Here is a 24,352-nt window from a genome sequence, read left to right as displayed (position 1 = left end):
ATACTGTAAGATTTTGGAGAGAACCCTGTTGCCAAGTACAGGTAGTCCTCGACTTACACCAGTCCATTTAGTAACAGTTTGAAGTTACAACTTATGACCGTTGGAGCATCCTTGTCAGTGGTGGGGTATGGTCGGTACGCCCTGGTACGAACATACTGGTGCCTGATGGAAGCACCAAGTACCGTTCCGGTACAGTGCTCCAGAGAGCCCACCCGCTGTCCTTACCTGATTTGAGCCAACTGGGTCATTTGCACATGCGCACGGAGTGTACGGAGCCTGCGCAACGCTCCACTGAGCATGCACATGGTGGACGCCCGGCCCCGTCGCAGCATGTCGATTGCGATGGGATCCAGAACCCACCAGTGATCCTCGTGGTCATGTGATTTACATGTGGAAGCTTGCTAACTAACTCACATTTATGACGTTGCAGCGTCCCACCTTTTGCAAACTTCTGACAATCAGTCAATGGGGAAACTGGATTCACTTAACAACTGTGTTACTAATTTAACAACTGCAGTGATTCAGTTAACAAAAGTGGCAAGAAAAGTCATAAAATGAGGCAAAAGTCACCTAACAAATTTCTTACTTAGCAACAAATTTTGAGCTCAGTTGTGGTTGTAAATCGAAGACTACCTGTATTCTTTTCTATGTGTGATTTAATGGCATAGGGCCGGGCTATCCAACAGTCCATCTGTCTCTAGTAGTTTTTGCCTGACCTGCACAAATAGACAAAGTTGGCAAGCAATAGTAACATCTGACAGGAACCAGGAAGTGAATCTTCTTTGTCATAGCACCTGCCTTCTGAAACAGCTCCCACCACAAGATTTGTATAGCCTCTAACCTACCCTTATTCAGTCTTTAAGATCATGGTGTTTTCTTTAGGTCTTGGGCTTAGGGTAGGTGAATGTGTATGCTAAGTAGTATGGTTATTATTCTGTCCAGATGGTGTTCATTCTTCTTTCTTGTATGCAACCAGAGTCATTTATGGAGTCAGGTGGCTCTATAAATTTGATACACAAATACAAAGATCAGTCTTTCATCCCTTGCAGCATATTTAATAAAAAGGAGACACAATGATTGAAGCTATCAGTTAAATAATCATTGAGTGAATTGTGAGGACACAGTCATTCAGAAATATCACTGTTCTTCAGAGCCATGTAAAACAGAATAGAAGTAGATTAAAAAAACAAGGGCCATGTTATAGTTGTAGATACGTATGTGAAGACACGCTGTATATTTGTTGGATTATAACCTGCTTTTTTACTAAATCCCTTTTCAGCCACCCACACAGAATATGCCAATGGGTCCTGGAGGAATGAATCAGAGTGGCCCTCCCCCACCTCCACGTACTCACAATATGAGTTCAGATGGTATGGTAGGTGGGGGCCCTTCTGCTCCACACATGCAGAACCAGATGAACGGACAGATGCCTGGTAGGTTTTTCTTCTAGAGAAATTAACACCAGGTTGCTCAGCAACTGAAACAACATGTATTCTCAAGGGATTGAAGATTGTTGATGACAAAACTACTTTGAATGCTCTTGAGTACAAGTTCTCTTAGAGTTTGTTAGTTACAGAGTTAAGTGACCTGTATTCTATGTTTATCAGACTGCCTCTGGGCATTCCTTTGAACAGAAGCAGCTAAATTTAGTGTGCCTGAAACCATACAGTATAAAGTCATTAGAAGGCTTGCCAAAGAAAGATACTGACTTATGGATGAATGCATTCTCATTGGAATAAATTATTTAAAATAATTACTGTTAAATTAGTTTGATAAAGAGGAAATGAACTTAGTAAAATTTTGATTAACTCTTTCTAAGTTATTTTTCTATTAATCTTCTGCATGACAAAACAGATGGAAATGACAAGCTATTCTTTAGGGAGTTCATGTGAAAAAATATCTTAGAAGAATTATTTCAGACCTTAAAACTGCTTTTTAAAGATAATAAAGAGGTATAAGCTATTGATATTTTTTCATAGTGGTCTACATTTTACTATACCTATAGAAGAAAATTGCTTTTTAAGGATAGGTTTTTCAGACAAGGTAGGATCTTTTCTTGTTGAAAAATCTTTTCTCAGGATGTTTATTATAATGCTCTGGTATTGGATCTTTTTTTAGTTTCTTCTAAAATTGTTCTTTTATCATATTTGTTCAAGTTATTTCATATCACCATGCTCTTAACTCTCTTTTATTTTCTTAAGCGGGAAAAGCTGTCATCAGAATTCCTATAAAATTCCAACAGAAAATTAAATAGTTGGGTTGTAAATCTAAGCATAGTTTTAGAAGAATAAATTCTCAATCATAGTCTTCTGAGTAAATTGACTTAATGTTTCTTGTAATATGGAAAGACTAATTCATATTTATCCAACTAATGGGCCTCAGATTTCTATCGGTTATCGTTCTTTTCAAACCCAAACTGAATATTTTATTCTCAACATCCAGTTTAGAACGCATGCAAAGAAAAATAAAATTCATGTAATTTTAATCTTTGTGTAGCCAAGAAACACATGTAGAAGTAAGAAAGGCTGTATGCTTGTCATGTCAACCAAGCAACTAATTTAAGATATTCTATAAAGTCATTTATATAATTATATATATATTATAATTATCTAATTATAAGTTTTACCAATTATAAGATGACATGTATAGTACAAGACATATAGCTGAAATCATACCTGTGAAACTTTAAAATACTTTTGCACTGCTTTCTGTTATTCATGTTTGCAATATTATTACTTTGTAAAGGGATGCAATCCAAGAAAAAAACTAGCAAATTACTGATTATCATATTTATTTTTCATTAACTTTCTAGTCCTAGGTTTAAACTGTCAGGCAGAAAGACAGATAGTCTTCATTTAGCAATTGCCTCATTTAGCAATCATTGCAGTTAATGATAGTGATGAGAAAATAACAGCATGAATTTACAGGTTTATAAAGCAAAAGAAAACTGAAGTAAAATCATAAATAGACTTAGTGACAGTTTTGCTTAACCAAGTCCCAGGTGCGATTGCTAAATTAGGACTACTTGTAGTAGTTAAGTATAGTTTTAACAGTTTTTCTTCTAATGAGACAATATATGTAACATACTATTTATGCATGATTGATTAGATTATAAAAAAAAGATATACCCCAAAATGTGTTCAGGCAGTATTCTAATTTGGAACTCTATGAAATAAGCAACATATTATTGAACAATGTGCTGATTATTCCCTATCGTTCTTCCTATCACTGTATTAAGATTAACAAGAGGAGCTATGTCACCCAAATCAGTGTTTAAAACATTACTTGGTAGGATATAAGCCTACAAGCTTAATCATGATATGTGGTTTTGGTTTCTGGTGTGTTCTCAGAAAATTAAGGATAGAAACTATGATTTGTTTCTGATTTTTTTGACTTGTTCACTAACTTACCGTAAATCAATTCTGAATTGCCATATTCTCTGAACCGCACTTTGATTTCATTCAAGTTAGCTCTTACAAATTTAGTATAGAAATAAAGGTAGACCTCATTTAATAATCCTAATTGAGACCAGAATTTTCATCACTAAGCTAAATGTTCATTAGGTGAAACATTAGGTGACCACATCACTTAGTAAAAGTAGCTTTGGTAGTCCTGGTTGCATTTTTTAGGCCACAACCATGCTACCGTTAGCTGAGGTCCTTCAGCCTTTCCTTCAATCCCCCACCTGCTTGTGTCCTTCCATTCTATCCTTTTGATTGTCTTGCACTTCTCTGATACCCCTGTTACCCCAGCTGACCTTCTTTGTCTTGTTTCTTCGGCTGCTGCTGATGTGTGCTTGGCAGAAGACCTCATAAACAGCCAGGAGCTACTTTGACTGTATGCACCTTCTCAGCAGCTGGTGACAGCGATGGAGTTGAGAGCAGCCAAACAAGACAGAGATGTTGGCGGGGGTGGGGAGATAGGCTAGTGGAATTGAGGCACATGCTGTGAAAATAAATACAAGCAGGCTTCCACTTTCCAGAAATTTGATCACATAACCATGGGGACACTGAAATAGTCTAACTTTGAAGAACAGTGTCTTCAAAATGAAGAATACTGTTATTGTTCAGTGCCATTGTAACTTCCAATGGTTGCTGAACAAAAGGGTAGGTGAAGACTATCTGTATTATTAATTTGCACTTCAAAATAATAGTCTCGCTAGCATAATCCAATTTATATTTCTTACAGAAACAAACTTTTGTTGTTAGATTTTTCTGACATAAACAGCTCTTTTGAGTTTGATCTCAAAATGGGGTCATTTTGAGCTTGAAATGCTTCCAAAATGGTTAAACTAGTGGTGGGTTCCAGATCCCGTTGTAACCATACCGGTGTCCATCATATGCACGTGTGGAGCGTCGCGCAGGCGCCATGCGCTCTGTAGCCAAAGAGCTCAAATACAGATAAGGAGCTCGGGTGGGTGGGCCCTCCGGAGCACCATACCGGAATGGTATCCAGTGCTCTGGACAAGCACCGGTACGCCCGTACCGGGGCGTATCGCCTGCAACCCACCACTGGGTTAAACATTTTAATTTAACATAGAATGTTTGAACTCAGATCATGTTTGAAACATATGCAGTGCATATATGAGAGCATAGTATTGGACATTAAAGTTTCATGGTAAGTAGCCAAATATTCTTCAGGTATTTTGTCATAATTCTTTGCCAGTTGTCATACTATATGGTGTTGGCAGACCACAAGTTCCAAACTGAATAGGGAGAATGAGATGTTCACATTGTCCCTGGCTAATAGTATAATGCAAGGAATGAAAATGATAACATTCAATATAAAAATTGTTAGATGTATATTTATGACCCATAGTCATAAATTATATGTATATTATTTCAGCTGCAGTGTAGTACACTCTTTTTGCCATTTTCTGAGTTTTAAAACCTCAAAATAGATATACTATCCATTTGTATAAATTTACTACTTTTTAGAATGGACTTATTGTGAAAGGAGAACCTATTGCTATTAAATTACTATATTACTATTGTACATAACAGGTGTTAGATTGAAAATTTATTATGATTATTCATGACATTTTTGAAGTATAAGATATTTTTTAGTTTTTATTATTTATTTTAAAGATATTTTTCATTTTTTTTCCCAAAGGACCTAACCATATGCCCATACAGGGACCTGGACCAAGCCAACTTAGCATGACAAACAACTCCATGAGTATACCTTCAAATAATCATGGGTCAATGGGGGCCTATAATCATTCAGTGCCATCTTCACAAAGTATACCTGGACAGAGTCAGATGACAATAAGCCAAGGACAACCTATGACCAGCTATGGTCCCAGACCAAATATAAATATAAATCAAGGTAATGAAATAGATTGTTGGCCTTCCGCTAAAAGTAGAATTATCACAAGAGGCAATGCTTTAAAATTCTAAAAGTATTAAAATTATTTCTAAAAAGGATGTTTATGTGCACTGATTTTACTCACTCTGTTAATAAGTTAGCCTTTATAGTCAAGTGGGGAGGGGAGGGAAGGTGATTCTTAAACTTTTTCAATGGTTTCTGTCATAAAATATATCAATAAGTTTTACTTATTAGTGCCCTAAAAAGCTAGCATATCCTTTGCAAGAGTTCCTGAATGCTCAGAAAAAGTCTACATCTGTTATTGTTAGAAGCTTTACTGGCTCATTTATTACTAAGAGAAAATATTATAGATTGGTAGATTATGGGCATTTTTCATGCAGGAAATCCTATGGCATATTTTCAGGACTATTTAAAACATAATAAATTGGGTACTATTGAGAGAAATTAATATTACAGAATTGGAAAAAAAAAACCTTAAACATTGCTATATTTCTTCTCATTGTAGGTCCAATGATGCACCAGCAACCTCCATCTCAACAGTACAATATACCCCAGGGAGGGGCACAACATTATCAGGGACAACAGCCACCAATGGGAATGATAAGCCAAGTTAATCAAGGAAACCATATGATGGGACAGAGGCAGATTCCTCCATATAGACCACCACAGCAAGGTAAGGTTTAAAAATTGAACACTTTTTTTACTCTATCCATCCAGTTTCTCTCAGTTGTTTCAGGCATAGAAGCCCCCTTTGTCTCAGCATTTGAGGCAAATTTTGCTTGCTATAAGCATCCTGATATCTAGCCATTGTCAAATGTGTCATATTACATTTCCCTTCAAATAAATTGAGGCTAAACTAATCACCACCTTGCCAATAAATGTTGAAATCTGTATTTCTGTCTCAGAGGGCAGCTTAAATATATATATTATCTATATGCTTTGTGAAATGTAAATTCACATTTAGTATATCATATAGTCAAGGTGCTCTCTACAATACATATATGTATTAAACACAAAGCATTAAGTAAACTTTCTGAAACACAATGCTATGGGTGGGGGAAATCTATAGGTGAGAGGGTTTTCAAATTACACTGAGAAATTAGTGAGCGTGTTAACATAAAAAAATAAATTATTTACGTATTGACTGGTTGTGGTTTTTCAGGCCCACCACAGCAGTACTCAGGCCAGGAAGACTATTATGGGGACCAATACAGTCATGGTGGACAGGGTCCTCCAGAAGGCATGAACCAGCAATATTACCCTGATGGTAATCTCTCATAATGTTAACTTTCCCATTTTATATACCTGCCCATTATTAGTGATACATATATAAAACCACTGGTTGAGCAAAGTGTTAGTTGTTAATCACTAGAATAATTTTATTTATCAACGTTTTCAAGTTCCATAGTTTGGAAACCAAAAGAATAATATTAATTTATTGCTTTATCAAAATATTTGTAGTTTAACTCAAGTACAACAATGCCATTTTTATAACAAGTCCCTCATTTTGCTATTAAAGTTTTTTCCCTCCCACAGATAGTGGTTATGTAATATGTCTGTTTATAATAGTACTTCACTTATAGAAAGAGCTGTTCAAATCTCACCGGCTCAAGGTTGACTCAGCCTTCCATCCTTCCGAGGTGGGTAAAATGAGGACCCGATTGTTGGGGGCAATATGCTGACTCTGTAAACCGCTTAGAGAGGGCTGAAAGCCCTATGAAGCGGTATATGTCTAACTGCTATTGCTATTGCTATTTTAAAGTACGATTTAACAAAAACTTGTCTGCTAAAATAGATTTCATCCTAAAATCCTTAAAGCAGAAATGGTTTTTCAAAAGTATATTTTTTCTGCATTTTTTAAAAAAAGTGGCACAATTGTTTACACCAAATTTATTTATTTATTTATAAGATGTTTAACTCCACTTTTCATTCTGAAGTAGCGTTCAAAGCACTTCCTCCTTTTTTGTTAACTGTAGATAGGACTGAGACAGAATGAATGACCCTAAATTATATAATAAATTTATGTAGCTGAGTCTCGTTCATTATCTAGATTTCACAATCCAAATTCAATACTTTAATCCAGTAAACTACATTGTTTCTGAAAAATATATAAGTTTGTCTCTTAAGATTCTGGAAATTACATAGAGTTTTTGAAATCTATTACCTGAAAAGCATTACAGCACAGCTGATTCGTTGTATATCCTTAAAATATATGAATTTTACTTAAGAATTCAGATTTTTAATTTATATATTTAAATAGTATGATTAATTACAAACTGAATAGATATGGGTTGCAGTTGTAAGAGATAGAATGACACTTTTTATGTATTAAAATTCATGGTGGATAGTAAACTATTTTTTCAATGTAATTCTTATTTATTGCAAATATTTGTTTGAAATTAATTTTACTTTCTGGGGAAAAAAATTCCCGAATTGTTTTTGTTAAGTTTTAAACAATATACTTACTACTGGTGATTCCCCATGCTTACATTTTACTTAATTTGTATATCATGAAATCAGTTTTGAACATCTTTTGTTGGATAAATCTAGACTCTGTTTTGTGCTATGTAAGATTACGGTAAGATAAGTTGCATAGAAAATATCTTTAAATTCTTGTTAATAATTTTTAAAAGTCACAGTGGATTCTGTCTGACTGTACAAAGTAAAATGTAACAACAAAAGTTTAACCATCTATTTAAGATGTTGCTTAAATAATTGTAAAAAGTATCCTAAGCTTTATTTGCAACTAGGTAAGTTGAGGCAAGGTTACACAACTTGTGTCATCTCAAGAGGTCACAACAAACTTTGTCAAGGTCTAATTCCAAAAGGAAGAAGGGACTGGCGTGTTTAAGGCAGGGTTGGGGATTTTAAGAGACAAACTGGCTACTTTAAGGATCTACATCAGTTAAGGCAGCCATTTTTACTCTCGAAGCCCTTGAAATGTAAATTAAGTCCCACATTTAGAGTGCCACTCAATCTGGGAGAGTTTGGGGACTATAAAAGGAATGTTGGCAAGCTTTAGGTACTCTCTGGGGCAGACTTTTTGCACTTGCGAACTGTGTTATATTTGAAATAGGTACAACACATAAATGTATGAGTATAAAATGTTGTTTATAACCTTTGAGAAGCTGTAGAGAAGATACACTGCAAAACAAAGCAAAAATAAATTGCTGTATAGCTGATCCCCATCACAAAAGAATAAAAAACAAACTACTTTAACACAGGCTTTAAAGAAATGTTTTTTATTTCCAAAGCCATTATTGGTTTCAATAGTGCATATGAACTAGATTCTTATAGGCAGGTATCTTGATGTGAGTGAAAATATCAAAGCAGATCCTATTGGTAGAATGTAGCATTTACTGGTAATGTTTGTATGTATAGGAGTGCCTCATTTTTCTTTTTTCTTTTTTAATTAGATTTTAGATAATTTATTAGTACCAGGTTTCCCAGAAAATAAGACAAACACTTGGCCTTACTTTTGGGGAGGTCTTATTATTTTTGAGGTGCAGGAGGTGGGGAGCGTGGTCACCTCATAGCTGCGTTGCAATATTTTTAGGGAGGGCTTATTTTCTAGGAAGGGCTTATTCGATTGGGCTTATTATCCAGGGAGGGCTTATTTTTGAGGAAACAAGGTATTTTAACAAATATGTCATGTAAAATCATATAAAGGTTATTGAAAAGTTTATTGAACATATAGTTCACATTGCTTTTAATAGCATACTTTTTAAAATTGAAGATAAGTAGAACAGGTGTTCAGCAAAGTATGGTAATTTAATTCTTTGTTCATTGTAATTAAATAATTCTTTACATGTGTAAAGCATAAATGATCTCATAAAAAAACAATTTTTTTACCCTTTTACCAGAAGCTGTAAGACCATTGCTGTGATGTTACTAAAACTACTTCATTAGCTGATTTTTTTCCCTCCTGTCACATGTTCATTCAGTAAGAAAGGAAATCCTGTCCTATTGGTGAATCCTTCTAATTTAATTTGAAGGTTTTTTTTTTCATGTATTTCCAGCTGACACTGATTTTTCAGTAAAATGAAATATTCATAGGGTATTCACTCAGAGGCCATTAACGTTTCTTCCTGTCTCTTGTCGAATTGATGTAGGTCATAGTGATTACGGTTATCAGCAACCGTCGTATCCTGAACAAGGCTACGATAGGCCTTATGAGGATTCCTCACAACATTACTACGAAGGAGGTATCTATATACCTTCACACACACATGCGCACATACATTCATTTTCCTCTCTCCTTCCACAAAAGAGCAAACATTTCTTGCACAACATTAACTTGTTTCCTGCCCATGCAAAGCTCTTGTAGTGTTTTAGTTGCTGGCTGTTAAGAATTGCAGGGAACTACTTTCTTGCAAATATCTAAACTTACAATTTTAAGTTTGTCATTCTAACAGCAGTAAAATTATAACACTATTAGTTGTTTTTTCAATAATATTTTTATTTGAACATAAACTCATTGGTCAAGTTTATATTTTGTGTGTATGTACACATACAAATATAGTGCCACTAGGAAACAGCTTGCTGATTTGTGTAGCTAGTTTGTGCTCTGTAGCTGTCTTTAATTTTGTCTTTTTTTGTTTGTTTAGCATAGTCATGGCCTTATCAAGTCATGACATCACGTTCCAGTAAAAGTAATACTCGTTTGGCAGAGATGTGAAAATACTGCAGTTTAGCCTTGCAAATTTGGCTTTAACTGCAGCTTGGCTGAATATCTTCTGTTTTGGTTTGTTTTCTTTGTTTTCTTAGTTTTTGATATAAATCTGCATTTTCATTTTGTTTTTGTGGTGTTTGCTGTGCATCTTTAAAAAAACATGCATGCAGAAGAAACAGCATTTAACTGTTTTTGTTTCATTTCCTATTTCAGGTAACGCTCAGTATGGCCAACAGCAAGATGCATACCAAGCCCCACCTCAACAACCAGGCTATCAACAGCAACAATACCCAGGTCAGCAGGGTTATCCTGGACAACAGCAAGGTTATGGTAAGCAAGAGGATACACTTGTGTAGGGAATCTTAAATATCAAGCACAGCTTTCGTCAACCTTTGTTTAGATTCCATAGTTTTGTTTTGGTCCTTTAAATGTCAATTTACCAATAACATACATACATACATACATACATACATACATACATACATATATATATATATATATGTAAAACATTTTTGCGTGTATGCAAAATAGAGTTCTAATGAGGAATATGAAAAATATAAAAAAGAGTTTCCTTGAATTGAGGATATAAATGTGAAACTCCAGGGGAGAAAATGGGAAGATTGGAATTCCCTCCCCCCCATTCTCTCCTAACTTTTTCATATTTTGATGAAGAGGAATTTAAAAATTTGAAAAGAATTAAAAGCTCTCTGAAATCTTTTCTTTTAGAACAATAAATGCAACAATACAAGATATCCTTATACAATGGTACCTTGGTACTCAACTGTTTTGAAACTAATCAAATTTGGCACTCAGTGCATTTTGATGCAAAAAATTTGTCCAGATTCTCATCATTTGTTTGGTGAACAAATTTATTGATACTCATAAATTTGTTTACTCAACGCAGTTTAGAATGTGTCAATGTTGGCTGTCTTATGACTCACTATTCTAGAATGGAAGCACAAGATTCATTCTTTACCTGGGTGGGGTGGGGTGGGTGTACCACCAAGATAGAAGGGAGGAAGGATTTAGTGCAAAGGACAGAAGTAGAACAAACACTCACTAGAACAAAATTTAGAATCCACTTAAAGTACTCAAAGAGTACATGTAATTATTTTCTAACTAGATTGTATTCTTATTTTTAACAAATACCAAAGAAATATATTGTAAGAATAATAAACCAAGCTAAGCACGTAGTCATACTTACCGACTACTCTTTCAGTGACCGTTCTAAGTTGTGAAGGGTCTGAACAAGTGAACTTACGATTGTTTCTTGAACTGCTGAAGGGCCTGAATCATAAACGCAGTTCCCTGTGGTCATGTGATCATGATTTAGACACTAAAGTGCAACCAGCTTGCACTTTAGGTTGGTTGCAATGTCATGTGATCACCATTTGAAACCTTTCCTGTTGGCTTCCCACAAGAAAAGTCAGCTAAGTTACATCCTTCACATACACACACATCCCAGTTTTCTGCATTCACACTGTTCACCCCATAGCCTTCCTTCATTCACACAGTTCACCCCGGCCTTCTGTGTGTATGCCAACCCCGCCCCCACTCCCCAACCTTGCTGCACTCCCACCATCTATGGCCACCTTTACTTGCAGTGTGCCATCTGTACAGCCAGCCTTCCCGCATTCGTGGTCTGCACTAGGGCTCCCAAAACTTTCCCTATTTTCACACAATTCACACATGACTTGCTTCAGCTTCTTTCCTGACTTCCGCCCTCAGCAGCATCTCACATTTCTTACTTGGGGCTCCTGTCACTTCTCACTTAATTAACTGGGTGTGCATTGGGGTTAAGACAACAACTGGGATTGCCTTCACCAAACAGTATAGTTGTTTCAGTTTTAAATAAAAGGTATGCCTTCCTTCCCTCTTTTATTCCATGGTGGCTACATGGGAAATATTTTTTTTAAAGCTTCAGGAAATCTGTTAAATCTGTACTTGAGACTGTTAACTAAATAATTACTGTGTCAAGTTTGTATCAAAGGGAAATCAGTGGCACGTTCACTAACCATAGATTAAACTAAGCATTGTCCTGGAATGCACGTATAAGAGAGAATTCTGAATAATTTCAATATTTCTGATTTCTTTGTTATTGTTGAAGGGGGGAGGGGGGAACGTGGGAGCCCAAGTTAGTGTTTCATCATCCAATTCTGGCACATTGCTATCACTACTGCCTCCTAATGTCTCAAAATGAATCCCAATAATATACAACATGCAAATCTTAATGATTGCGCTTTTTCTTGGTACAACTTTTAAAATCTTGAAATGCTTTTCTGGAATACAAGTAGTTCTTGGCTTACAACCACAATTGAGGCAAAAATTTCCTTTGCTAAGCAAGAAAGTTAAGTGGCTTTTGCCCCATTTTATGACCTTTCTTGCCACAGTTATTTAGTGAATTTACTGAATTTGTTAAGTTATTAATATGGTTGTTAAGTGTATCTGGTTTACCCATTGATTTTGTTTGCCAAAAGATCACAAAAGGTGATCATATGACCCCAGGACACTGCAGCCATCATAAATATATGCCAGTTGTCAAGCACCCAAACTTTGATCACATGACCACAGGGATATTGCAACAGTTGTAAATGTGAAAAATGGTTATAACTCAACTTTTTTCCATGCCATTGTAACTTCGGTCATTAAAGAAATGGTTTTAAGTATAGGATTATTGATATAGGAAAGGTGTATGCAATATGAAGAAGTTAAGTATGGAATAATCAATGAGAAGTAATTTGTGTAAATCAAACTCTTAGATATTTCTGCCCAAGTTTTCCACTTATCATTCTGTCTCCAGATTTTTGTACTTGGCAACATGCAAGTATTCTGGGCAAGTGCTAGTAGCCTTGGCAATTCAATTCCCATTCTTCCCTAGTTTTATTGTTTCCCTTTCTGCTGTGGAAGATCAATACAGCTATATTTGGCTTAAAATATTGAATATGTGAGTAATATATAATATTTTTGCAAGTATAGTACAAGTAGAATAGTCTGTAACAACAGTGTTATATAAATACACCCCCCTTTTATACCCCTCAGATAGGGTCCGCAACTTAGGAGTCCTCCTGGACCCACAGCTGACTTTTGATCACCAGCTGTCAGCTGTGACCAGGGGGGCATTTGCCCAGGTTCGCCTGGTCCGCCAGTTGCGGCCCTACCTAGACCGGGGGGCTCTCACAACAGTCACTCGAGCCCTTGTGATCTCTAGACTGGAATACTGCAATGGGCTCTACATGGGGTTGCCCTTGAAGTGCATCCGGCGACTGCAGCTAGTCCAGAATGCAGCCGCGCGAGTGATAGTGGGCGCACCGCGGTTCGCCCACGTTACACCTGTCCTCCGCGAGCTGCACTGGCTACCTGTTGGTCTCCGGGTGCGCTTCAGGGTACTTATGACCACCTTTAAAGCACTCCATGGTAGTGGATCTGAGTACTTGAGAGACCGCCTTCTGCCGATTACTTCCCTAAATCGACCAATTAGATCGCACAGACTGGGCCTCCTCTGAATCCCATCTGCCAGTCAATGCCGACTGGCGACCACACGGAGGAGAGCCTTTTCTGTTGCTGCTCCGACCCTGTGGAACGAGCTCCCCATGGAGATCCGTACCCTCACCACTATCCAGACCTTCCGCGCAGCCCTCAAGATCTGGCTCTCCCAGCAGGCCTGGGGATAGGCTTCCAATTCACCCGCCCGAGTGTTTGATTGTTGAATGAAAGTTGTGTTTTACTATCTTTTCTTTGTTCACATATTGTTTTGTTTTTGACCTTGCACCCCCCCCCCCCTGTGGTTGTAAGCCGCCCTGAGTCCCCTCAGGGAAAAGGGCGGCATATAAATCCCAATAAACCTAAACCTAACCTAACCCTTGAATTAAATTGAGGTAAAGTTGCATCTACATAAATAATATTGATTAGACAAGACAGTTTTCTTAATGGTTTTTAGATAATTCATAGGCCTTTTAATTAAGTTGGATCCCACAGAGTCTTAGGGGAGATATCAAAATATTTAATTTCTTTCCATCAATTTTAGAAAAAAACATTTCACTACAATTTTGAAAATAATGTTTTTACATTATTCCACACATTTAAATCCCTATTTTTTCAAAAAAGCAAAAATAAGATTCTTAAAACAAAACTATTTTCTTTGTTCTGATAGTTTAAAGGTATTGATAACTTTGCTGTAAACTTATTTGTGTATAATTTGGCCTCATTAAGGCAAGCCTATTGATTGTATTTGTAAATCAAGAGAGATGAGTACTTTGGACCTCAAGTGGGAAAGTATAAATTATTAAAATTTTGATTGAAATAAAAATATAAAAAGTTGTGTTTTTAATTATTGAATTGCTAGAATTTCTGTACAAAATATTGTAGGTCCTTCCCAAAGTGCTCCAGGACCTCAGTATTCCAATTATCCTCAAGGACAAGGTCAACAATATGGAGGATATAGACCTACGCAGCCTGGCCCTCCCCAGCCTCCTCAACAAAGGCCTTATGGATATGACCAGGTACAGTTTTTAGAATTACCATATTTTTAAGAGTATAAGGTGCGTTCCCCCCCCCCCCCAAAAACAGGTGGATGGAAATGTATGTGTCTTATACAGTGAATATTGTGGCGGGGGAGGAGGAGGTTTGGTGTGGCACCGATCAGATGTTCTAGAATGGGTGGCGGTGAATGGACTGCTGCAGCAAATGGGTCATGCAAACAAGCCAGATGAATACCAGATAGATGCTGGGAGGCAGACGCAGATTTTTTCTTCTTCTTTTCGTCCCCAAAAGCTAGGTGCGTCTTATGGTCCGGAGCGCCTTATAGTCTGAGAAATACAGTACATATTTTTGAATGTGCGTTTAAAATTTTACTGTTCAAATTCAAATGCTACCCTATATGAATATTTAAGCATTTCCTCTGAAACCATTTTAAATAAAAGGTAAAATCAAGCTTTACACATATACCATTGTGCAAGTTCTCTTTACTTTTCAGGTAATTAGCGGAACACTAGAATCAGTCTTCAGAGCTAATAGGCATTACTATTCATCTGCATGGGTTGATGAATTGTAATGGGCCTAAAGGAAAGATACTTGAGTATTAGCAAATATTGTTCATAGTGCTATCTGGCTCCATCACTACTTATATCAGGGTTGTCAAACTCGCGGCATCACAGTAGTGTCATGTGACATATTGGACTTTTTTCCATTTGCTATACCGGGTGTGGCCATGGCCAGAGCATGACTCATCCAGCCCACTTGCCAAGAGTTTGAGAGCCTTATTTATTTACTTGTATTTGCATGCCTTCGAACTGCTAAGTTGGAAGATGCCTGGATGAGGATGGGAGCTCACCCCGTCATGTGGATCTCGGGTCTCAAACCTTTCCAGCCAACAAGTCCAGCATCTTAATCACTGAGCCACTACGTTGCCCTTATGCAGGAGTAAAGCTTTAAACAAACCAGCACAGAGAAATGCATGGGTTACAGGGAGACTCCAACTGGCACAATCAAATTATATTTACAACTCACCATAATATTTTAAAAACTGTTTTAATTGTACTTTCTCTGATTGCTATTGTTTCTTTAAAAATATTTTATCTAATAGTTTATATTGAATATTTCTGACCCATAATACTTTTTATCATTCTTCTTGGCTCCTGAAGGACCAGAGTAATACAAAAACAAAATAATAAAATAAATACAAATGTTTGTTTTATCCAAAAATTATCTTTTGTCTTTCAGTCTTTCCAGATCAGAAAGCAAAAAGATACAAGAGGTGGATTTCAGCTGTTTTCTTTTTCTGCATATCATTTCTAGATAATTGTACCCCTGGCCCAGTGGGTTATCCTTTCAGAGATAATTCCTTATTTAAACAGAGAAACAAAATTACCATGAATGGACAAAAAAACAGTGGGAGCGGAATCAATTTCCAATTTATGATACTTATTAATGTTATTTATGGAAATTTGGTAGAGAGTATCAGAAATCACTCCTCCTTGATTGACCCGTGGACCTGCCTGCCACTTTGTTGAGGGGAGGAGGAACAAAAAGAGTCTGGACTGCAGGGAAAACTGCAATCCTGCTCCTCATCCTGACATGTCCCCAAAGGCCCCCTCTTTCCAGAAAGAAAAAGAGCTTAGTCATCAAATATCACCCACAGCCAGTCTACCTCGCAAGCCAGCATCCGAGTTCCAAAGCAACCAATCATGGGTCACTTGTTGGCCTTGCTGCCAGCTTATTGCAGAAGGCAAGAAAGAAAGCTCCTCCCATCTTCCCCTACACCATGCAACTTATAGTTTTCTCAGAAATGTAGTTGGAAAGTACAGTAGTGTTGAAGTGTCCACAACTTCTCAAGATTTCATTATAGGAGGATCATGGGTCCCAGCATTCTGTAAATTGGTCCATTTGGATTGCTTGGTTCATAGTTACTGCCCTATACCTTCCAGTTTTGCCCAATTTAAGGTTACAAATGGACAGTAAGAATATTAGTAGTATATAAACTGATGCTAAAAATATTCCTGTACCAAGAGAATAGTGTGTTGGTAATAATGGGCTGTATATAATGGTGGCATAATCTAATATTGTTTATGCTATTTATTTTACCTGAAGACAGTTCCAACTTCTTGTATTTTTAAATTACCATGACATTTGTAAATATGTGATTTGGCAGAGGTAAAAATCTATCTTTGAACAAAGTTATACTTACATACTAAAATTAAAAAGCAGACACAAAAAATGTACCGTATTTTTGGAGTATAAGACGCACCAAGATTTTGAAGAGATTTTTTTTTTTTTTTTTTTAAATTGACTTCCCCGGCCCCCCGGAGCACTCTGCAGGCCTCCGAAACCCGCTGAAAACAGGCATGCAGAGAGTTTGGGAGGCCTGCAAAGTGCTTCTGGGGGTCGGGGAGGGCAAAAACGCGATGTGTAGGGGTTTGATCATCCTAAAGGGTAAGGCTTTCATCGATCTTAAATCCACTTTTCTTTGCCCCTCAGGGCACGGCAGGACTAAACATATCTCTCTGCACTTTATTTTTTTCCCCTCTGACACAGAGCTGCTTGGCCCAAGAGCGGCAGTCGGCTTGCTTCTTCTCTTCAGTGAAGAGAGAAAGACATGTGGAGGCTGATGAACCGCCACTGCTGCACTCAACTGGGAACAGCCCATAGGGCAAGAAGGGGGTGGGGATCCCTTTCATATGGATTAATGATTCATGGTTGTCCCTGAGCCACAAAAGGGAAGCCCAAAGAAGACGACCTGGCAAGGCTCTGCCTCTTTGAACAACCATGCTTGTTCACAGCCCTCTTTGCAACCCCGTGTCCTTAGTCTCAGTGCAAAAGCAGGTGCCAGGCTCCCCAGCTACCATATCTTTCTGCTGCATGACAGATCCGGGCAGATTGGAGGTGGGGGTGGAGGAAGAGAGGAGGAACAGATTGGGAAGTTAAAAACCTGGAATGGGAATACAATCAAGCTCCTGAGATTGCTTCGCTGCCACCCCAAAATGCTGTTACTGTGATCTCTTGCCGCCTGGAACTGCCCGAGAAGGGGCAGGTGAAGTGGGCGCTGCAGAGATCGTTGTAACAGGATTTTCGGGTAGAAGTACAGTGATTCAAAGTCTTCTTTGAACTCCTGAGCTAAGTCTCCTGAGTTGAGCCTCCTGAGCTGCGGGAAGTGACTGCAAGCGATGCCCTCAGGGTGATGACGTTGCAAGCAGAGAAGGCTCAACCCCCCCTCAGGAGCCGCCAAGCCCTTACTGCCCTTCCGACACCCGTGAGGATCGTGGAAGAAAGCATTTTCAGGCGGCGGATCCCCCCGATTCCAAAAACGGTGCGTGCGGAAGGCGCTGCCATCTGAAAGCTCTTTCCTCCATGATCCTCACATTTCAGGTGGCAGATCTGGCCAGGGGAAAAGAGATGGTACATCTGCTGTGAGAGGAGGCTCAGCGGATGTCAGAGGGGCGGCAAGCATGTGGCAGCTCCTGAGGGTGCCTTCAAAAGGCTTTTAATAGAATTACCTGGGCCACTTCAGGAGTCAGGCTCCATGTGGAAACGAGGATCCCCGCTGTCTGGAACCACCCAAATATCCGACACGCAGACCAGTGGGGTGGGACTACATTTGGAGTATAAGATGCACCCAGTTTTTCACTGGGTGAAAAAGGTAAAAAGGTGCGTCTTATACTCCAAAACACGGTATTTTGTAAATTGTTTTTGAATAGTTGTCACTGAAATCAAATACCAATATATTGCTGAATTCTTTCTTCACACTTGAAATAAGAAATAATCCTACTTTAAAAGAAATCAGTGCTAAGAATGTATGTGTTTTAGTTTTTTGCCCTTTACTTAACTATCCTCCTTTTTCAATTTATTTATAGGGGCAGTATGGAAATTACCAGCAGTGAAAACATAATTTTAATAAGCAGTATCTGTTAGCAGCCTCATCGTCTCTTTGGCATTGTCAACATCTTTTGAAGAAAATCTTCAATTGCTTCTAATTTTAGAAAGAAAATGACAACCTCGCCTTGTTAATAAATGGCTGTATTGGAGTATATTGCCTATCTAGGTTAGCTTTTCTCAGCTAATTATAAACAAATGTAATTATCCTTATGGAAAAATATACATCTGTACTCTAGATGGCAATATTGGACAGAAAATACACTCACAAACAATTTGCAATGAGCATAGAACTGTATATCAAACAGTTGCAGACTGAAGTATGTGAGCAGTACTGTATGTTTATGAAGGTTAAGGGAATTTAGTATTTTTCCAGAGATTTTTTTGTAAGAGTAAAGGGAAAATTTTTACAGCAGCAATATTTTATATATTATGTTTTTTTCATGTGGAATATGCAAGGTAGTACACTACAAACTGGTAAGGTCGGAAACCCAAGTAGAGGAGAAATACAAACTGCGATATGAGGAATTTGTGGGTGTGTATGCTGGCCTCAGTGTCGGATGAGAAGCCAACCATGTTTTTGACAGATCCTGATATGAAGACTCTGTATCCCAACTACTGAAATGATGGAATTATCATGGAACATATTACCCGTCATATAAAGTAATTTTAATTTACTTGGTGGAAACCTGTAAAATGGTTGTACCATGGCAGTTCATTTTACCTTTTCTTCCAGTAAGACAAAACAATATGAATTTTTAATGGCCTTGTAATGGTTTCAAATAAATAAGAACTGTGATCTTTTTTTGATTGCAGTAGCAATGACTTTGAAAAAGTATTCATTTAGCCTGACTTAAATTTACAAAGTATTTATAAAATTATAGATAGGTTAACATGTATTTTATTTCACAAGTATATTTAACTTGTAGTACAATAATTACTATGTAACAAAGATAGTATAGCAGCTTTTGTAAAACTTGTCTAAACTTTCTCATTCAAGAGTTGAATATCTTTAAGAGAGAATACAATTGTGTATATGTCCATGTTTGTATTGGTTATTATGAGACCAAAAGTAAAATTTAATTTTTTTTAAAATGTCAGTTTCCTGATAAACTATAAATTCTGAACAATCCCACATTAGAGAAATTTGCCATCCAGAGCAAACAGATTCATCAGGGAAACCCTCCTATTCTATTTGAGGCGCATTACTGAATTTTGTGTTGCAGAAGCATACCTATATTCAGACAGATATTTGAAAATTTGCTAATAAAATCAGTTGTGTATTGGTATATTTTGATAGGAAAATAGCAGGAAGTACCTGAATTAAGACATAAAAATACATTCCTCCATAATCCTAAATAGAATAGAATAACATGCTTATAGATTCAGTGCCAATTTCCCACCACTGTGTACTTCATTGCTGTTTAAAATTGTATTGCATCAATTCTTAACAGAAGAATAAATTATTTGTGATTTAATATCCTAATTTCTCTTTTAAATTTACTATTTAAATTTATAATGGATTTATATTTTATTTTTAGTTTTGTATAGGATAACGAAATTATATTTTTATTTTAGAAGTTTTATTACAATTATCTCTGAGAATCATGATCTGTGACGCTATAATCAAGGTGACTGAATTAGATAAATGAGTTGAGAAAAGTGTGTTGAATTCAATCTGTTATAGATATGGCTTTTTGTTTAGAATATACTTAATTGATATTAGGAAATAATTTTTCTTTCTAGACCATCTTTTGTTGTCTTAAAATTGCAGTTTTAATAAGCAGAATTTCCTCTGGGTTTTCTCTCCTAGGGAATAATGCATTTTCAAGATTTAATTGTTTTATAACAGTCCTGTTGTTATAAAAGTGTTTAATTGGTTACAAACATTACCTTATTTTGCTAGGTTAAAATAACTTAAGAGGTAGCTGCATTTTATTTTCTGTTTTAATTTAATTTGTAACCTAAACAAAGTGTAATATAAAGTTTGTGTGATACAAGTGGCTATCCCCCTATAAATGGGAATTCAGCATCAACATCTTACCTAAATTAAGTCATTCTAGTTAGATGCAATCAGAAATAAGAAACAACGCAAAAGAAAAAAAATGAAAGAGACTAATCGTTTTCCCAGCCAAAAAGAAATATTCTTATTTGTTAAGAATAAGAAAGGAAAATGTATGGTTAGGATTCAGGGCATTATAGCAATTAATGCCATGCATATATGCCCATATGTATGTTCTTGGACAAAATACTCTTGAAGATTTAAATCACTTGACCATTATTACAAAACTAATTCTTGGAATTAATTCAAAATTACTACATTAGTATATTAATAAATAATTTTCATTTCAAACAACTTCAGATTTTGGTACCAAGAAAATAACAAATTCCAATCGTAAAAAATAGACATTTTTTTTTAACCACATAAAAGGCTGATAAGTATCATCTAAACTGTCTTGAATGAAATTAATATGTTCAGTAACCAATAATGACAGATCCTTCAAAATATTTTGCTGTGCTAATTTCCTTGTAAATTCTTTTAAACAATTTCCAACATTTCCTTGATTATTAGGCTATGGACATTTTAATCTTAAGCCCAAATTCTTTTATGAATTCAGTATATTCATGATATATATCCAATTCACATTCTTTAGTTTATAATATAAAGCATTTGACTTATTCCTTTGTTCTGGATTCAGAAATCCAGACAATGTCTTTTTACTATTAACTTTGGTGAAAATTAGAAGAAAGGACTTATTAGAGTTTGAGTTTAAATTTATTTATAGGCCGCCCTTTTCCCTAGGGGGACTCAGGGCGGCTTACAACATATAGGGAGGGAATACACACAATGACAGTTAAAAGAGAACAAGACATAATTAAAAATAAAAAGCAACATTCATTCATCATTCGGGTGGGGACAGATTATGATCTTTAACCCCAGGCCTGACGGGATAGCCAGATCTTGAGGGCTGTGCGGAAGGTCTGGAGGGTGGTGAGGGTACGAATCTCCACGGGGAGATCGTTCCAAAGGGTCGGAGCTACTACTGAAAAGGCTCTCCTCCGCGTAGTTGCCAGTCGGCACTGACTGGCGGATGGAACTCGGAGGAGGCCTAATCTGTGAGATCTGATAGGTCGCAGGGAGGTAATTGGCAGGAGGCGGTCTCTCAAGTAAGAGCATTTAATATTTAATGGAAAAGAAAAATAATTGGAGGGAGATGCATTTGTTTCTAAAGATTTATGCAGTTGATGTGGCTCTTGGCCTGTTTTTATTTTTACAATTACAATGTAATATTTGTTTTCATGAACAGAGATCCAAATATACTAGAATATTGGAAGTGTCCATTTTTGTGCATTACATTTTGGGCCAGCAGTCTATCTCAAACAGTATATATCCAGTCTGGTTTTCTCATTCCCTACATACACTCTACAATTTCTTAGCCTGGTGTTTTGCATAACAAAATTCTTAATATGAATAGAAGCACTTGTACTGATAGCATTGAGCCAGGGTGATGCAGTGGTTAGAATGCCGTACTATAGGCTACTTCTGCTGATTGCCAGCTGCTAGCAGTTTGAGTCGCACTGGCTCAAGGTTGACTCTGAAGACCCAGATTATTGGGGCAATGTGCTTACTCTGTAAACCACTTAGAGAGGACTGTAAAGCACTGTGAAGCAGTATATAAGTCTAAGTGCTATTGCTATTTTTTTTGTACGGGGGGGGTGTGTAGTATGGGGGAATTGTCATTTTAAATGAAGGACCAAAGCAACTGGAGATATGATAGATTCATTTTCATTAGCACACAAATTACAATGATTAAGTATTAAAGACTGGAAAGAGTGAAGAGCAACAGATGATTTGGAGCTGGAGGTTGAAACTTGATGAATGGTTGCAGGAACAGGATATATCTAATAAAATGAGAAGGACTAGGGATGACATGATAGCAGTCTTCCAATATTTAACAGGCTGTCATTAAGAAGAGGGGGATAACTATTCTCCAAAGCATGTGATGGCAAAACATGTAGCAAATGGAAATTTATGAAAGAGAGATCCAACCTAGAATTAGGGAAAATTTATTGACAGAACAATTAATTAGCTTGCCTTTGGGAAATGTGGCTGGTCCAATATTTGAGGTTTTTAAGGACAGTCGTTTGTCCAGAATGATGTAGGGCAGGGGTGTCAAACTGGATTACTTTCAGGGCTGGATCAGCATTGTAGTTTTCTGCAGGCCAGTGGGAGGAGATGGGACGGATGACTCCTACAGCACCCTGCCGGCCAAAATGGGTTTTTGGCTGGCAGAGTACTGCTGGGGGCCAGGGAAACCAAAAATGGGCCGTCCTGTGGCCCAATTTGGCCGGCAAAGGCACCACAGGCTGGTCCTTTGATATTTCCAAACTGGCCTCAAGGACCAGATTTAAGCACCCCATGGGCCAGACCCTTGAGTTTGACACCTCTGTTGTAGGGATTCCCACTTGGGCAGAGACTGGACTTTCAAGATCTGTTCCAACTGGTATTCTATATATTGATCAACTGAGCCTGCCATCATAACTATGCTCTATAAACAATAGAACTTATTGTATCTGAATACTTAATCCTTTTACACCATTTCCTTCACATGCTAAAGAATAATAGCTGTCTGGTTTCCATTATTTGTCTCCATGCATGTTCACAGTGCTAGCTTTTATTTCAATGAACAATTTTACTGCAGCTCTGCTTTCAATCATGAATGGGCTATTTCTAAAATAAGAATAAAATGAATATAGCCACCACAGTGTGGAAGTCTCTTGCAGATGAAGAAAAAAACAGAATAAATGTTTTGGTGTCAGAAGGGCTTATTGTCACATTAATTTCCTTGCTTTTAAAGTAGTAGATATGTGTACACCGATTGAATAGGATTCTAAGAAATTGTTCCAATAGGATTTAATATGCTGTGCAAGCATGAAAGCAGTAACGTCATGTCTGAGTTGACACACAACATCTTAATTCATGAATTATTTTACATTTTTTTAGCTTGACCTTTGTCAGAATTTAGCCTTTAGGGTTAGGATTCCTTGAAGTCACAGCAGAATTTAGATTTTGCAGGCTTCAGAATATTTGAGGTTGGAAAACTTGTAACTATCTAAATTTCAGATAGGATGTGTCTCTTTCCTAATAAGAGAATGGTTTGGTATTCTATACAAAACAATTTTGCATTATATATAATGATAAATAATTGCTGCTTTATTAGATTACGGAGTTCTTTTTGTTTTATTTATGTTGTACTATCAGTCTGTTTAATATTTCAAAGTATTAAGCAAGAATGATCCACAGCCCTAACACGTGCATTCTGTATTTTAACTGGTGTGAGACTATGAAAGGCAGGGAAGGCATAACAAAGGACCAAATACAAAAATCACATATGGACAGTGTAGATAATTAATGATCATTTCAAAGGCTATCAATGTAATTCACAAAATCATAATTTAAAGCATCCTCCTTTCTTGGTTTGCCTTGAAAAAACAAAACTGTAACCTAGATGTATGATCACTACACTTACACATTGTTCTCTTTAATGTAATGAGATTCACTTCTGATGAAACAAAGTCTTATAAGTTTTTTTATAGCAAGGGAAAAAAGAAAGAAAAGCATCGACTTCCTACTTTTTTAGTTATTTTGGAATAAAATAACATTGCAACCTCAACTACTTTCCTTTTACATTTTCCCAGTATTTTCATTTTTATTTGTATTTTATACTTAGATAAGTTTAATTTTTTAAAAAAGTTTTCTATGGCGCATGTGTTCAGCTGTAAACCTGCTGAGATTGCTTATATACCTCTTCTCCACATAAAATAAAACAGTATATTTATATTGCTAAAAGCTTTTCAATGTGCAGATTGACATTTTTTGCAGATTTTTTTTGAAGAAAAAAAGTAGTGCTGAAACTTTATGAAGTGGATTCTGTAAAATACATTTTCATGAAAAGCACTGAAGGTAAGTTCAAATTTCAGAGCATA

General features: G+C 36.7%; 1 protein-coding gene across 7 annotated transcripts in view; it reads left to right on the top strand.

Annotated features, from left to right (window-relative positions):
- SS18 (SS18 subunit of BAF chromatin remodeling complex) overlaps window positions 1-24,352 on the top strand; it is a 40,868-nt gene that overhangs the window by 10,054 nt on the left and 6,462 nt on the right. Inside the window, exons 4-12 of one of the 7 annotated variants that reach the window (XM_032222418.1) lie at window positions 1,280-1,433; window positions 5,113-5,328; window positions 5,834-6,001; window positions 6,491-6,595; window positions 9,441-9,533; window positions 10,214-10,330; window positions 14,366-14,499; window positions 17,030-17,155; window positions 18,346-19,850. In XM_032222418.1, coding sequence (XP_032078309.1) covers window positions 1,280-1,433; window positions 5,113-5,328; window positions 5,834-6,001; window positions 6,491-6,595; window positions 9,441-9,533; window positions 10,214-10,330; window positions 14,366-14,499; window positions 17,030-17,143 — 1,101 coding nt within the window. In that variant the 3' untranslated portion in view covers window positions 17,144-17,155; window positions 18,346-19,850. Of the gene's footprint in view, window positions 1-1,279; window positions 1,434-5,112; window positions 5,329-5,833; window positions 6,002-6,490; window positions 6,596-9,440; window positions 9,534-10,213; window positions 10,331-14,365; window positions 14,500-17,029; window positions 17,156-18,345; window positions 19,851-24,352 lie in introns of those variants that run through there. The other 6 variants (XM_032222423.1, XM_032222421.1, XM_032222420.1 and 3 more) reach the window with 6 other exon arrangements.

The sequence above is a fragment of the Thamnophis elegans genome, chromosome 8, assembly GCF_009769535.1.
Source record: "Thamnophis elegans isolate rThaEle1 chromosome 8, rThaEle1.pri, whole genome shotgun sequence".
In the NCBI taxonomy this organism is placed as follows: Eukaryota; Metazoa; Chordata; class Lepidosauria; order Squamata; family Colubridae; genus Thamnophis; species Thamnophis elegans.
This window is presented reverse-complemented; position numbering and strand designations above follow the sequence as displayed.